General features: G+C 48.3%; 1 protein-coding gene across 5 annotated transcripts in view; it reads right to left on the bottom strand.

Moving 5' to 3' along the window:
• Positions 1-16,707, bottom strand: part of RBFOX2 (RNA binding fox-1 homolog 2) — a 102,744-nt gene that overhangs the window by 58,811 nt on the left and 27,226 nt on the right. Inside the window, exons 1-2 of one of the 5 annotated variants that reach the window (XM_010711663.3) lie at positions 16,597-16,683; positions 12,809-12,939 (exon numbers count right to left, since the gene is read on the bottom strand). The exons of 1 other annotated variant lie outside the window; for it this stretch is intronic. In XM_010711663.3, coding sequence (XP_010709965.1) covers positions 12,809-12,835 — 27 coding nt within the window. In that variant the 5' untranslated portion in view covers positions 12,836-12,939; positions 16,597-16,683. Of the gene's footprint in view, positions 1-12,808; positions 13,614-15,668; positions 15,696-16,596; positions 16,684-16,707 lie in introns of those variants that run through there. 3 more of the 5 variants (XM_010711668.3, XM_010711681.3, XM_010711655.3) reach the window with 3 other exon arrangements.

The raw sequence follows: 16,707 nt of genomic DNA, 5'->3' as shown, positions 1-16,707 counted from the left end.
TATTGCACTACCCAGGAAGCACTCACTCACTCCAACACAGCCATTTCTCCTAGCACTATACAGCCAGAGCTGTGCTGGCTTGCCAGCCTGAAACATACCCACTGGCTTTCAGGTTTTAGTACTGATTTACTGCTCTTGAATTCTACATTATTCCCCCTCCCAAAAGAAAAAAAAGACCTAAAAAAGTGAAATGTTACTGGCAATTAAGGCATCCTACCAAATGCTTTCAATCAATTCACACTCTCTGGGGTTGATTAGGAAGAGAAATGTGCTTCATGAGACCCCATCAAGGCCTCAACATCTGTTTCCATTCCACATTAGAAATGAAACTACCTCTGAACATTATAGGGAAGAGGGGGGGCTGAGGATGAAGGAGAAAGGTCACTAGGATGGATGCTTCTTAAGCAGAAAGCCAGCAGGCAAATGAAAGGCCAGGCTCACATTTTCGCTCTAGACCGGTCCTTTAGCATCTGCCCTGGCAGCGTTCTTCCCAGCTCTGCAATCCCCTACATGAATATTTTCCATTTGGCATTCCCTGTCAATGTTCTTAGGAGAGAGATTTCTGTGAGACGACCAGCTTTCAACAAATCAGTATGAAAGCACAGCCTCCGAATGTGCCGCATCCAGTCACACACTAATCCAACAGGCACCCGGCATGGTGGAAGCGTCCCCGTACGAGCGAGATTACCTTACTGCTCAGCAAAGAGGGTTAGGTATCTTCTTCTGGACCAGAATTGAAATGAACCACAGCTAAGACACAGTGCTCTGCAGATGTGTCACGTACGTTTAATCCGAGCTAACCGCCGTCAGCTTTGCAGCGGATTAGCAAACTGATCACACTCGCACCAGTGTGGGTTCCCATACTGGGAGGCAGCAACAGTGGGGAAGAAGCGCAGTATCCGCTCGGCTGGGAGTAGTCTGTGTCTGCAGTGGCTATATGTATTTATGAAAACCAGCATCCTTCTCCCCAGACCTGATCAGGGACCTGGGCTGGACTGAGCAGCAGCCATTTCCACTCATCCCACAGCCTTGCTCTGTGGAAGGGCTGTCTCCCAGTATCTGCAAGCACATCACCAAACCACACTGCATGAAGGGTTATTCCTGCAGCCTCAGAAATTCAGACTTCGTTCCTGAAAAGTTAAACCCTTAAGAAGCTCATTCAACCCCTTTCAAAGATTTGTATCTATGTTGGTCAGAGGAATTTTTCAAAGCCCTTACTATGTGACGTACCTATCTGCAATATTCTTCCAGATCTCTCTCTAATACCTGGTGCTCTTCTAGGAAGGGTTTTGAAGATGGCTTCTGGCATACAGCATCCCCCTCAGTGGCAGGAGATGCGTGATGGTGCTGCTCTAAGCTGGCTTAGCTAGAGGATGGACAACCAGGGAGAAAATTAAAACCTCAAAGCCCAGTCAGTCATCTCCATTTGTATCACACAGGCCCCTTCTGTCCCCCCAGTCTCACCAGCCAGTGCTAGCCCTCCCCTCCTGCCTGCCTGATTCCAGCTCCTCCCAGAAAAGCTGCCAACTGAGGAGGAGGAAGGGAGAAAATGCAGGGAAGGCGAGCACATCTGGAATCAATTGGGAAAGCTCTGAATGCCTCGGAAAGAACTGCAGAGCTGGCAGAAAGCAGAGCAAGAAGTCATGCTTTCAGACGTGACTATGGAGCAAAGGTGGAGGACGAGACGCATACAGCATACTGAAACAATATCAGAGCTCCTCCTGAGGTTCTCTCCTTTTTTTTTCCTCCCCTCCTTTTATGCAGGCAGCTAAATCTCCAAGCCCTGTCACTGCTGCCGGCCCATTGCGGGGACGGCCACAATTCAGTGCTGAACAGACGGGCTCTGATGCACACAGCTCCAGCCAAGGCAAACGAGACTCATCTGTGACTCAAGTGCCAGGGTAACAAAGCAACAATATTATAATCAATCTGCTGTCGGGGTGCGATGGGGAGGAAATCTGTGACTTGGCATATGCTCGAGAACAGAAATTTGACAGTTTAAAAACGCAGACTCCTTCCCACAATAACTTTCCGTTCCAGTAACGCGTTCTCCTATCTTCTGTTACTTATTTGTTCCAAGATGAGTTTTCCATTTTCAAGGAAGACTCTTTTACGTATCCTGGAAAGCAGGGATGCTGGAAAGGAACAGGGGGGCCACTAAGAAACAACTCACCAGAGCAACAGCCTGGTGAAAGGCATAAGTAAAATCATTTGGACATATTACCACCAAGTAGGAAATGGGAGCAGTATCACTTCAGCACATGGCCCTGCACAGATAAGAAATGGGGTACACACTTCCATATGCACATTTTTAAAGAGGGAATAAAAAAAATTTAAATAGGAAAAAGCCACAAAAGTGACCACAAACCCAAACCAAAATGTGGCTATACACTGGAAAAACTTGAAAACCCCAATCTATGTTTCTTATTGTTAAAAAAAATTAAGTGCCAACTGATTATTTGGTGAAAGTATATTAATGGTTTGGGAAAAAAAAAAAGCCAAAAACATAAAAACTGGGCACTAATAGTACTTAATCTAATGAGCAAAGGCACCAAGAAAACCAATAGCTGGAAGCTGAGTCTGATAAATTCAGCTCTGGTAAAAGACACCATTTTATTCTGCTTACTGATTTTCTAAGCAGCAGTCATGAAGTTGGCCAGTGAGAAGAATTCAGTCCTCTCCTCGTGCCTGTTTGCTGAGAGCACTCCCTGATTCAAAGCAGAGGCATCAGGGTGAGGCATAAGGGCTTACAAGGCAGACGTGGCCAGAAGGCTACATAAAGGACGATCTGTAGGACCACACTCTGGAAAGCCAGGAAAAGTTGGTGGAAATCAATGCGCAAAGGAAAGCAGGTGAGACTGAGCGGCAGGCACGTTTATCAGTAAAATGGCTCAGTCTCTCTGAGAGGAACAAGCCGCCGAGAAGCATGGTTGCAGTTCTGTGTACCAGCTGCTGTGATAAACTATCCACCAGCCTCGGAAGAAGTGACTCCGCTTCCTTCCCTGGCTGCTGCGAGATCCAGCCGTGTCACAGCCAGAAGTTAGCCTGAACAATAGCCTTCTGTTCAACCACAAACCGAGGCGGCCCGCCTTGGATCAGCCCAAGCAGGACGCCCACTGCAGGAGGAGGCTGCAGCATATGGCCGGGGCGGGCAGGCGGGGGACCATTCTTCCTGCACAGCCCGCGGATACGCCACATTAACTGCGGTTGGAACGCACCTGAAAGCTGCTTTATCCCAGAACAAGAGGTTCTGCCGACATGTAACATATTATTGCCAAAACCTGCTTTGCTTATGCTTAACTTCTAGAATGTCCCAATGTAAGCTAGCATAATAGGTGTTTATTTACACGCCGTGCATGTCAGGTATCTCAGGAAAGAGGACCCCTTTGCTTCTAAGCCCTTAAAAAGCCTCTTTCCCCCAGGCCTTTCAGCTAAGGTGTGTTTACCAAATTCCTGCTGCAGCCAGCAACCAGCTCAGGCTTCTCCTGCACATGGCCCACCTGCGCCCCACCAGCGTGACAACGCCTTGAGCATTCAGTTTAACAGCAGAAAGGCAACGAATATCCTGATTAAACTATTGCTTCTTACTGGCAGCCACGCTTTTAAGCTGCTATATATTACTGAAGCTGAATCGATAAGACTTAAAAGCTGAATTGATAGAAGAGCTTCTCATTTTGATGACATGCCCGCCAGCACCTGCAGCTCCATTAGTGTGTCACTACGCACATTCCCATGACATTCACCCCTTGGTGGCCCTCAGCAATCTCCATCCCTACAGCAGTGTCTACCAGCTTGCACCTCCAGAAGAGCAGAGAAGAGACTACATAGGACCAGAATCCATCCTGCCAGCCAGCTCCCTCCTGACCATAGCACCAGGATGCAGAAAGCCCCAGGATGTGGGCTTGGAGAAGAACATCAGCATCTAGCAGCTCGGAGCAGCACCCTGCACCCAAACCAAGGAGCAAGTCTTTGGCACAAAGAGAAAACAGCGGAGACGCTGCCTAGCTGCTTCTGTCAATCTGTGGCAGAGGGGGAATGCCCAGTATTTTTTTTTTTAATATATATATTTTTATCATATTACCGAGAGGAAATGCCGAGGACTGCTGCAGTCCCTGTCCCTTGAGGCTCTGCTGCTGCCATCCGGCTGCGCTGCCTTTGCAGCGATGAATATTTAAACAGGGCAATAAATATTTCAGAGCACATCCATCCCGATGAGAAGTCTATTAGAATAAGAGAGAGGACACAAACATGCAGGGCCGTGGCCGCTTCCTGCTCTGCCCCAACCACGTCCCCTCTCTCCAGCCCTCAAAAGGCACCTGAACACCTCAAATATTCATGAGCACAGCTCCCGTTACTGTCCAAACACTCTAAATAACACAAAAAGGTAAAAAGGTGCTCCACTTTCCAGCAAGGTGTGCTTCCACCTCTCACAGGGCTGCTGGCTCTGAGATGCAGCGATCACAGGCTGGGAGAATTTGCTTTATGCCCACGTAGTACACCTCAAGAGTGCAACAAAAACAAAATCACTAAACCTTTGCTCCACCAGGCACTGAGATTTTAGAAGTGTGAAAGCCCATATCTTTCCCCCACAGCTCCTCTCCTTCATTTAAGTGGTGCAGTCACGCTGGTGTTTCTCGGTCGCTAGCAGCTCTGCTTGGCTCTCTGCAGGATGCTAACAGATGCACAGAACTTTGCCATCACTGGAATGAAGAAAATTGGCTAGAAAACAGGTTTAGGACACAGCAAAAAATGCTTTCATTTAATCAGCTGTCATCTGTATGTCATTCAAGTTAAGGGGGGCTACTTTGACTAGCACAGTGCTAAAAGCTTGGTTCTTCTTTTTTTTAATCATGTCCATAAAGAAACCTAAAGAAAAAAGTTCAGGGAGAAACACAAGTTTTGAAGAAAATCAAAATCCCATGTAAGACACTTGGGGCTCTGACATTACGTAAGATTCCAAACAAAACAAATGGCCATGCTCAGACTGACTCCCATGCCAGCCTCCAGCGCTTCCCTTCCCAGATTCACAAGACATACAACAACAATGAATGATCACATAACAGGCAGGGAAGCTTCAGAAAGATTAATTAAGCCCGTCTTGTACAAAGGTTGGATATTAGGAGAAACTTCTTCCCAGGAAAAGTGGTGCTGCTGTGGCACAGGCTGCTCAGGGAGGTGGTGGGGTCACCATCCCTGGAGGTGTTCCAGAACCGTGTGGATGTGACACTGAGGACATGGTCAGTGGGCATGGTGGGGATGGCTGATGGTTGGACTGGGTGATCTTAGAGGTCTTTTCCAACTTTAATCACTCTGTGAAAGGGAAGCCAAGAAGACACTCACAAGGAACAGCCAAAGGGTTTATCTCAGTAAGGGACAAGGCTGGTCTGCCATAGCCCACAAGTGACCTGCAATGGATTCTCTCCTTTCTAGGATGTGCTTCCATTGCTTTTGAAGGTCACCGCTGGGTTTTAACTGCACACAGGAACAGCCTTGATGGATATCATTAAGCTTTCCACTGCACTGCAGAGCCTCACAATACTTCCATGTGGGTTTTTTCCCCTTGACCAAGGCAGCACCCAACAGCTGCGCAAGTCTGCTCAGGAAAGCCAGCTTCATATTCATGAAATTCTCTCTCGCTGCCCAAAGCTCCTGCAGAAATTGGCTTCAAAACGAAGTACTGAGCTGTCAAATGGCAAAACTTCTCTGCGGATAGTATTTCAAGGAGCAGTCAGATCAATCACTTGCTGCCTCCCTCCATGCCTTCTGGATCACAGCTCCTGGAATACCAGCAGCAGCACCACCAAAAAGATACTGTTTATATTAAAAATATAAAATAGCAATCACAGCAGTGTAGTCCAGAGAGTGACAACAATCCCGCTGCTCCGCCAGCAGTGAGTGCCAGGATTTTACAATTCTGCTCCCAATCACCACCACAACTGGCCTCTGTATCACTGAAACTGAAAAAGGATCCAGTAAGAAGCCAGACCCAGCCTGGCCCTGAAAAAACACCTCATGCTTTTCTATCCTATTAAGGGACCTCATGCACAATGTAAGCAAAATACACTGGAAGCTAAGCAATTACCTCACTGAGTAGTTTAGAGCAGGAGCCACCATTTTGCAGCAGACATCAAAATAACAAGAGCTCCTCTGCTGACAGTGCAGCTGCGAATTACTCCCGTGATGGGCCATGTACCAGCACCAGCACACTAAGGTGGAAAGAATCCAACCCAGGCAAGAAAGAAAAGATTATTAAAATACAAAAAGAAAAACGTGAGGAAGGAAAATAACATTTAATCCCATGGCTCCCAAGGACCTCTCATGACTCAGAAAATAAATGTAAACAGATGAAGAAATTAATTTGGATCATATCAGCCCTAATGGCACGCAAATGGCAGAGCAGGCACTCTGGGGAGAGGGAGGGAGAGATTTGCCATAGATCAGGTTACTATCACTGACAGCTGACCTAAAACATCACAAGATTTCAGCAGGCTCTGCCAATAACTTTCAAAGGTGCAACCTCCTTCTTTAAGAGGAGACTTAATTTCGTAACTGAAAGCAAGGAGGAAGGAGATCCTGGAGCATAAGTACGTAAGTGGTCAAGATGATAATCCTCTTTGCTTCAGAAGGAGGACAATTAACTGAAAGCAAGAAATAAGCTAAAGTGAACCATTTCTTTCAAGATGTAAAAGTTTTAAGCCAAAGCAACAAGAACATCAGGAACTGGAATTGTTCTTGCTGGTATGAAAGCACTACATGGCACAGGGGCAGGCAGTTGCTATGCCCCACAAACACGTGCCTGCAAAACAGAGTGACCAAACACACTCGTTCCTCGGGAAGCTGGAGACCCAGCTGGCTGGATCAGCTCCACGCAGTCATTCCCCAGCTGGGCCAGCACAGCCCGTGGACATACTCCATCACTGTCAAACTTCAGAAACATTCTTCAGTTTCTCCAGAACAACCCTCAGCACTTAGTTTTAACTTTATCTTGTCTAAGCTTCTCTGTTTTGCTGGAAGTGACAGGGCAGGCAATGCTGAGAACTTGCAGGCCTAGCCAGGTGCCAAACAGATCACTGCTTCAATTCACACTGCTGTTCTGCAAGATCCTCTCCAGCTCCACCGTAACAGGGTAAAACTCATTTGTCTGCTACTAAATTTGCAGTGAGAGCTGATGTTCAAAAGTAGCCAATGACAGTGTCATTAATACCTATAGCAGGCAGTGTATTGTTCCATGAAGTCCTTTGCTTTCCTGCATCTTCGAAACACACTAGGAGATTTAACAGGCAGGCCAGCACACATGAAAAGCTCCTTCAAATCCAGAAATTAAACAACAGTGTTTATTCAAGAGAGCAATACTCCAAAAATCATTTAAGATGAACATGTGATGACAACCTGTCAGTGTTAGCACTTCCCCTAGCATGCCTAGGATGTAAAGCTTTTCCAGAACCCCGGAATTCCCTACTACAGTGTAACCAGGACTACTTTCACACTACGGCTGTGATCAATTTTTGGTGACCACAGAGGGAACAGCATCACAACTGCAATGCTTTGTGCTCTGCTTCTGCTGGACATTGCTGCCATCACTGCAGGAAGCAATGGACTCAGGAAGGTGGATCAGATGCAGTTATGGGCAACTCCTAAACCACTTCAGCTGCACGGCTGCAGGCAGCCCAGCCACACGCTCACACTTCGGCAGTGTGAGCCAGGAGGCCCAGCATGCTCTGCATGTCAATCACAGGAGGTTCCTTTCTGCCACCGACTTACTTTGTCCAAGACTGAGGTCAGACAGCATCTCAGAACAACTGTATGGCAACGTACTGAGTCTCACAGCCAACCTAGAGCCCTACTGCACTTCAGAAAACACTCCGCTCCTTGATAACCTACCTAGAAGAATGAATTTTATCTTTCTTCATGCTCCTCCAAGATATTAAGAAATTACTATTAGTCAGCTCCAGCTGTCCTTCCCCTCCACGTGACACATCAAGCAGCTCAGAGCTTCAGTCTCTCTCTGGCTTTCCGGCTGTGCTTTATGCAGCAGACAGGCCTCATGGCTTCTATCTGATGGAATGGGAGTGGGCCTGGCACGCATTCTCCCTGGCGAGCTGGAGCCCACAGTCCCCAGCACAGCTCTCTCCTTGCTTCTGTACCACACTCACAGCAACTCCCGCAGCTCGTTGTCAGAACTAATTAAGAGTATCGCTAACAGGGGGAAAAAAAAAAAGGTAACCTGAGAAATCTCATTTGAGCCAAAAGCTGAGAGGGACAGTTACATCGCTGCCTCTGCTGCCTCCTCACAGAGGGCTGATTTTTGGGGGACCCTCATTGTGGCCAAAGCTGCTACCAGGCTGCCTAAAGCTACAGTTTCAGAGTTGATGGAAAACACAGCTCAGAGATCCTTAATCTGATGTAACGTGATTTATTTAAGTTCATCTCTCACTTTCTGACAGTGCATCAAGACATCAGCAGCAATGTTTTTTTTCCCCCACTTAAGTTCCCACCAGTTAACTTCTTCTCACATCCCTTCCAGTACATTAACCAAGAACAGCTTTGAAGACTTAGAGTCCCTCCAAAAATTACTTCTTAGGATACAGGCTGACAGAAGGCCTTGGATGACCCAAACTCTTTGTGCCACCAAGGCCTGCAGTCCCCTTGACTGCATTCTGCATCATAGTCATGCTGGTATCGACAGTCTTGGGGACAGCAATCCAGCTGAGAACTGTTCCCAGCAGAACCAAATGAGAAATAAATTAATAGCCATCCAGGAGCAGCACTGTCACATGGCAATGGGCCATGGGGACCGTAGACACAGCCACTTTCAGTCAAGTGTAAGACTGAACTAATCGTGAAATGGCATTTTTTGGAATTCCCAAAGATGGCACCCCATGGTAAGCACAGCACCAAGCACACATTACTCTTCAGACACTCCGTCAGCAGCTTTTACCACATACTCATTCAGAGCCTGGTCCGGAGCTCCCAGTCACCTGGAGCAGAGAAGCACACCAGGCTCACCCCAAAGCCTCTGGCATTCCCATTTCCCTCCACACCACATCCTTTCAGCTCCACTGCAAAGGTCTAAGCTTACCCAACCCCTCCACCAAAACACCAGCCTCAAAGCTCAATCAAATGAGGGATTCCTAGCTGCTTTAAGACAGCAGAGAGCTTCATCCTACAATGAGGTGAGATGTAGATCTGAGAATGGTTTTGCATACCAATTCTGTAACCGAATTTAACAGTTTCATCATGCACACAAAGAAAGGCAAGGGAAACAGAGCAAACTAATGTGTACAAGATATTTGAACACTGAGCAAAGCTGACGTACCACAATGCCTTACAGTCCAACCAACAGCTGCAAATAGTCTGATTTACTAATTTCACCAAATTTCCATGCTTTTCCTCTATCTCCTGATTCAGGCTGGAAGGATCCTCCACAGGATAGCACAGATTTAGAACTCTTCCTATTGAAATTCTGAAGTCCTTTCCCCTGCTGCCCTATTTATCTAAATTACATTTTACAGAGCTGGAAAGGACACAAGTTGGAAAACAAAAGCCTTTCTTACTTCTGCTCCCTAATATTCCTAAGTCCTCTGCATAATCATTCAGTTTTGATAACCCCCTTTTATATACCATACCGAACAATAGCAAAAATAAGAAAGGCTACAAAGAACAACAAATCAAATTAAGGGTTTTGCTATTCATTGAGGGTACATGAAACAAAGGAGGACTAGCACTATCCAAGAAATCAGACCTCCTCTCCAAGGCATTTTTAAATTGGCCTCTAAATAATTTGAAGCAGATTTTGCTATTAGGACTGGAGGGAGAATGCAGGCTTCGTATAAGCGCCCTCAGCAAGACCCGATAGGAGAACGATGTCTCTGCACCATATAGGGCAAACTCTGACTATCTAAATCTTAGTTAATCAAAAGCAGTTATGTGAAAGTCAAAAATGCCCTCCAAGTCAGATAGCTCAGTGAGATCAGGACTTACAAAGCACGTAGAAAGCCTCAACTCCCCAGGACCATGAGTGCAGACTGAATTTTAAGCAGGATAACAGAAGGAGAGGGTTTTAACAGTATCCCAGCCTCCCGACCCAAGGGCAGGCTTCAGAGCCTGCTAAAAGATTACCTGTGCAATTACTTGGACATTTTTGGTGTCTCCTTGCACCCTCAGATTACAGAATACTCAGACTGCAGTTCCACTTCGGCATTTACAAACTGATGACTCTAGGAGAAGGTCTCCATTACAGGCAGAGCTGGTAGTGCCACCTACTATTAAGGCTGCTGATACTTCCCATTACAAGACCCTGCTTTCAGTTGTTCACAGTCCTGAAAAAAACATCCGAACTCTTACTTGCGCTATCTGCATTTCTATTTGGGGGTCACTAACATTTGGTTCTGCTCATCTCTTTATCTCTTACATTCTATTAAGCTAGTTTGCTAGCAAAGCTATACACAATGGTCCAAAAGAAAAAAAAAAAAAAAGTTAAATTATAAAAAAATAATCCAGCATACACTGTCTGTAGCAAAGGGAAGAACAAATCTGTTCTTTGCATTTATCATGGAAAGAACAAACGTGGACAAAGTTCAATATGAAATACTAGGAAAGATTTAGTAATGCATGGAAAACAAAGGACTTGAACTGTCAGGGCAGGCAACAGCACCAGAAATGTTTTAAGGCAGGCTGCTCAAGCTCTCCACAGCAATGGTTTATATGCCATCAGTTGTATCAGGAAATAGAAACGCTCCTGAGGACTACTGGCAGTGCCACTCATGTCTCATTTTCTGTGATTTCATGCTCTAGTTCAGGCCTCATCCACAGCTTACAGGAGACACAGGCCATGCCAGATGTCTGGAGACCAACAACAGCAGAAGGATGACCCATCTCCTGTACTTTCAACTATCCCCTTTGTAGGGATCACGTAGCATTGCACAGCAGTCACCCACTCCAAATACAAACAAATAACGATCTAGAGATGTAAAAGAAGGAAAGTAAATTGGGACTAGGAGCCTGAGAGCCAAGAGGGCATACGGTTACTTTGGAAGAAAGAGATGAGACAAGTTTGACTGCATTAGGAGCAGGAAAGGATGGACTTGGATGGGACAAGCTACTGACTGGAGCTCATGAGGAGTAAGTGAAAAGATCCATCTCACCTCAGCCATTCATGCCAGGGTCACATAAGGATGGAAGAGAAGAGAAAACATGCCTATTTCTGCATGCCTAACATTGCGAAAAGTCACCATTCCTCTGCTGTCAGCAAATCTATAAAACCAACTGGCAAACACACATCAAGCCGGTCTGTGCAGAAAACGACAGCTAATTACACATTCAGGGTAAGTGGCAGAGGTCTGTGGGATGCATCTGGAACGGTCAACCCTGCTACTGATACTGGCAGAGGTCATCGTGGTGCCACATGGACTGGAGCTGGGGGGATGGGAGGATGGCTGTCTGGTTTTTCTTTCCTTTTTTTTGTGGAAAAAAATAGCAGGCATTCATGTGATTAAAGACCATCAGAAATAGACACAGAAATACAGAGAGCAAACAAAGGTTTCCTTCCCAACTTAAAATATGGAAATGCCCTAGAACTGAAGTGCCTTCCCATTACCATCTCGATACTCTCAATGCAGTTAATGAATAATGCTGCTGAATCGTATCAACAGACAGTTTTGCAAAGCAATATAAATAAATCCATCAGATATTTTAAACAAATCACGCTGTTGAACAGACCCTGCGTTTGTCCCATTTTCTTTTCTATATGCGAAGCACACTACTTTTACACGGCTTTCACTTGATCATTAATTGCTCTCGCTTCTGGGAACCCTACAAAAGCAGCCTATCCAATCCACTGCAGAAACCATCCCGTATGGCACAGCATCACAAAGCACTCTGCAGTGGCAAACTAAAATGCTTTTGGAAAGAATGTTAACATCTTTCTACTCAGATTCCAGGAAGAGGACCTGACTACATCCCTTCAAGTATTATTCAAGACCACACTGAGGCAAAACAACCACTTCCTCACAAGTATTTAGAGGAATGCCCTTTAGTGAATTCTGTGACTTTGCAGCTAGGAGGGAAATAGGTCAGGCATTTTACCTGAAGCAGTTAATAAGACCAGAACCAGAAATAAAGAAAAACAAATAATAAAAAAAAGATAACTTCTCCCCCCCAACCCTCTTTGCACTGGTAATAGAGGGAATATTATAGTAAAATGATGGTCAATACTAATTAAATGCACTGGAGCCATCATAAATGAACAACTTGCAGAGAAAGGCATTACTGATATTAAGGGCTCCTTCCTTCTCAGCCTCCAACTGAGGATATTTTGGGTAGCTCGCTACAACCTTCTGCACTAATCTAGATACTTCACAAATTATCAGTTCCTAAGATAGCAATAAAACAGCATTTCACATTGCATAGCTCTCCATCCGAGTAGGAAGGCGTGCACTGAGGCAAACCCATGCCCCCTCCTGTCCCAGCTCCCAGGTCTGTGGGATCAGCTTCCCAACCACTTGCAGAAGAAACGCGCTGCGGAGCAGTGAGGTTTTTTCTAAGACGGGGACTTAAGGAAATGGCACTGCCGTATCAGGTTCCCTTTGCGTTGCCATCCTTCCTAGGCAATGCTACATGCGACTTCTGCCATCCCAAGGCTGCCTCGTGAGCTTGCTTTTACTCCAGCACATCTGAAAGCTCTCGGGAAAGGTGATAAAGGGAAAAAGCTCTTAAGAACAAGCCTTTCTTCACCAGCAGTTAAGTTCCTACATATCCCAACAGTTACAGACACAATCCATAGGCCCACATCAAACAAACAAGTCCTTACATCAGGGCAAGCGAGCTGCAGGTCCATCCTTCAATCTCCGGGGGAGATTCTCCTGGAAAAGGGCCTGGCCAGGACTCCTCTCACACAAACCTCTGCTGCTGACATGGTGCCCGCAGCGCTAAACCGAGGTCCTACGACAAACAGCAGAAGGGAGGCAAGAACTAGGGGGTACACAGAGGCAGAAAGTCAGGTAACGCATAAACAAGCACCGCGTTCAGAACGGCAACGAAAGAAAAAGAGCATGAGGCCGTGGGATACAAGAAGAGCAATCCCCTTCAGACAGCTCATGCAGGGGGGACACCAAACCAAGGAGCAAATAGCAAATAAGCTGAGGGAGAGGGGGCTGCCATCCTCCAAGCAAAGAAAAGGGCTGGGGAATAGCGGTAACTCCCGAGAGAATCCCTCAATGCGTGGAAAAAGCTCTTTCTCCACCACCACCCCTCGTTTTTGGGGGAAGGGTGGGAAAAGGGGGAGGAGGAGATGCTGGAGCATCCAGCTTGCCAGAGGGAAGGAGATCCCAAAGAAGCGATACGGGGACAGGAGGAGAGGCTGTCCTGGCACTCGGGCTCCCCTGCAGACAGTCCAAACAAAGGAGGATGCTCTCCTACAACAGGATGCTTTGCACGTTTGCAAGGTGGCTGTCATGATGGGCATCGTCTCTGGTCCCCGAATGCCCTCACTGCCTGAGCCCAGCACAAGCACAGACTGCTGTCACGGGAGGTAGGGAGAGATAGGGGGAAGAGAATGAGGCAGAGTAAAGAAAAGGAGACAGAGAGGCCTTTAATGAGTCAGCTGCCGCTCTGATTTAAATAAGATCTCCATTTATGGAGCTCTGCCTTTTTTTTTTCCCCGTTTTTTTTTTTTTTTTAAATTCATTGGCTGAGTGAGCAACTTTGGGCTGCGCAAGGTTGTCTCCAGCTGCACACGGGGTCTGGGAGGGAAAGGGTTATGGAAGGGGGAAGGGATGAAAACCTCTGGAAAAAATGAGGCTGCTCGCTGGTTCGTTTTAACAAGGACATAAATTAGTCTCAAAGCCACAAACGCCATCACCTCCCCGAGCCTGGGCAGAGCACAGCGAGCGAAACACGTGCCAAGATAAACGGCTCTAGCTGGAGCCGCTGAGGGGTGCTGGGGGACAGGAGGGGGGCACGCCGGCGGCGAAGGCACCTCATATGGTGCCGCAAAATGGAGCCCGGTGATCCCACAACCTCACAAAAGGGGACCTTCAGATGTTCCTGCCTACACCCACATCAAAAGGCAGTCACTCGAGGCGGAGAAGGAGGGAAACCGGGGTGCTGCAGGCTGAAAATAGCAGTTCTCCCTGCTCTGGTTTTAATTATGGCGAGTAGCCCTTCCTCCTCCTCCTCTTCCTCCCAGCTTGGAAGCAGGCCCGCGCGCAGGCAGCAGCCCAGGTGAAAGCTCCATCGCGGCAGCAGGGAGGGGAGCAGACAATGGCGGGGTGATTCATTACAAAGGCACACGGCCCTGCGCGCAGCGCTGCCACATGGGCTGCGGGACTCCCGACCGAGGCAAAGCTCCCCTCCCACCCCCTGAGATGCTCAACACCTTCCCCCTCTCCCAGCTCTGATGGGAAACAGATTCGGAGGAAAACGCCAGCACGGCACTGGGCTGTCCAAGAAAGGGAGGGCTTTGTGCTCCGCGCAAGCCAGCAGCCTCGCCATGCACCACAAGGAGAAAAAGCCCTTAAACGTGGAATTCCCATCCACCCAAGAGTTTCTCTTTCATCTGCAATTAGCACATGTTGTACTGGGTTCCGTTTAACACTCATTTTCACCGATTTAGGATTAAGGGGGAAGGGGGGGGAAATCAGAGCAGGGTGCTTTCTGTTAATGAATCTGAGCTCTTGCTCTCATTAGCTATTTAGGTTTCCTCTTTTTTCCCTTCCAGCACCTCCCGTCTATCGCTATTTCCATTCTCCTCACCCCACACGCTGCCATCTACCTTGTCTCACCATCCCCTGGTGCCTATACAGGAGCTCATCTCCCGGATTTCCAAAGGAAAAACGGGCAAGCTGCTCCCTAAAAAGCAACAGACAAGGCAGACAGCGGCGTCTGGAGATGGAACCAAGCAGAGCAAGGCACTGCTACAGCAATGCCGAATTCATTCAGCAGCTTCAGGCACCAGCAACGTGGACTTTTCATAAGCTAAATGGAGCCCCAAGGAAGCAAGTTCACAAGCTGTAAATGAGGCCACGCCACTGCAGCACGCTGTGGACGGGGACATCACCCTGGAGATGCCACTGTCCCCCATGCAGCCCAGCACTGCGGTGCTCTTTTAAGTGAGCATCATCATCATCCCCAGAGCCCCAGCCAGGGGAAGCCCAAGCTCTCCTTCCTTACTGTTGGTGTTTTCTCACACGTGCATACTCTTCAACATCAGTGCATCACTATGCGGTCAAACCCTGCGATCCCAGCCTGGGTACTGCATGCTCCTAAGACAGCTATGATGCAAGGTCAAGCAGTGCGAACGATGTGCGGTCCACAAGGGTATCTAAGAACCATTACAGTACGAAAAGACCACTAAGGTCATCTAGCCCAACCGCATCCTAAACCTCTAGGTGAATTTGTGCCCTCTCGTTTCACCTAGTGCTCCAGCAGCACCCCATCCTCCCCAGCACCTCTTTCTCCAGCTCTGAGGTGCCAGCTCCCAGGCACGCACTGACCGCACACACTCAGTGCCATCCCGCACTGCAGGGAGCACCCCGCATGTACAGCTGTGCATAGCAACTCCAGCGCGTGCCCATGGGCATCCCCCTCCATCCAGCCTGGCACAGCCCAAGCATGCAGCCACACACAAACGGACCCCGCCTGCAAAGAGACAGCTTTTCTGCATCACTCACGGAACTAAACATAGGTTCAGAGTGCCTCCGGAGATTTCTGCAGAGCTCTTCAGTCTCAAAACAGAAAGCCTCGGTCCAGATATAAAGGCATCAGTAATGGATGGGACGAAACAGCAGGAGCAGAGGTGGGGCTTGGGAGATACCTTACTGCATAGGATAGAGACCCATTTTTCAGCCCCTGACAATGGAAGCGGGATGGGAGATGAAGGGTCAGAGAGGGTATCCCTCCCTGCAGCAGATTGCTCGGCCCCGTGCAGCGGGACATGCAGAGCTCGGTCGGGGCTGGCACAGGGGGACGCAGCCGGGGGCAACGAGTGCAGCCAGGGCTACAATGTGCGTCTGGGTAGGAAAATGCAAAGCTCCGCAGGAAAGAAAGAAGAAAAAACCCGAACTGAAGAAAAGTTCCTTGCGAGAGCCCTTCCCTCCGCCTCCCCTCAGGAATATCCCCCCAAGGTTCCCAGCTCCGCAAGGCACTGCGGGGCATTATATAATGCCCAACTCCAAAGGATTCCAGCTCTGCGATGCCGTTCTCCTCCTCCCTTTGCCCCCCTCCCTCCGGTGGCGACTTGCAAATGCCATGCCAAAAATAACAAGTTTTTAAAAAACAACAACAACAACAACAAAAAAAAACCGACCCAAATCCCAAACCACGTAGCAGCCTTACAAGGCGAGCAGCGGGCGATGCACACCCCTCGGCCGCCGGGCAGCTCTCTGCTCTGGGGTAGCCGCTCACCTTTGTGCTCCCCGGGACCGGCGGCCCCAGCCCCGCTCTCCCTAGAGGGCAGTGCGGGACCCCCGCGCCAGGTGAGCGCTGGAGCGCCGGGGCTCTCTCCCACCCTCTCCCCACCCCCCGGGCTCCGGCAAAGCCCCGCGCTGCCCTCTCGCCTCCGAGACAAAGCCGGGCACGGCAGCCGCCCGCCAGCCTTACCTGAGTTACCATTTTCTTTTTCTCCATAAACCAAAATGGGGGAAACCCGACAACAGAAGAGGAGAAAGGGAAGGGAGAAGGGGAAAAGGGGGGAGGGGAAAGGGAAGGAGA

The sequence above is a fragment of the Meleagris gallopavo genome, chromosome 1 (genome assembly GCF_000146605.3).
Source record: "Meleagris gallopavo isolate NT-WF06-2002-E0010 breed Aviagen turkey brand Nicholas breeding stock chromosome 1, Turkey_5.1, whole genome shotgun sequence".
Taxonomy (NCBI): Eukaryota; Metazoa; Chordata; class Aves; order Galliformes; family Phasianidae; genus Meleagris; species Meleagris gallopavo.
Note: the sequence above shows the minus strand (reverse complement) of the source record. Positions and strands in the feature narration are given on the sequence as shown.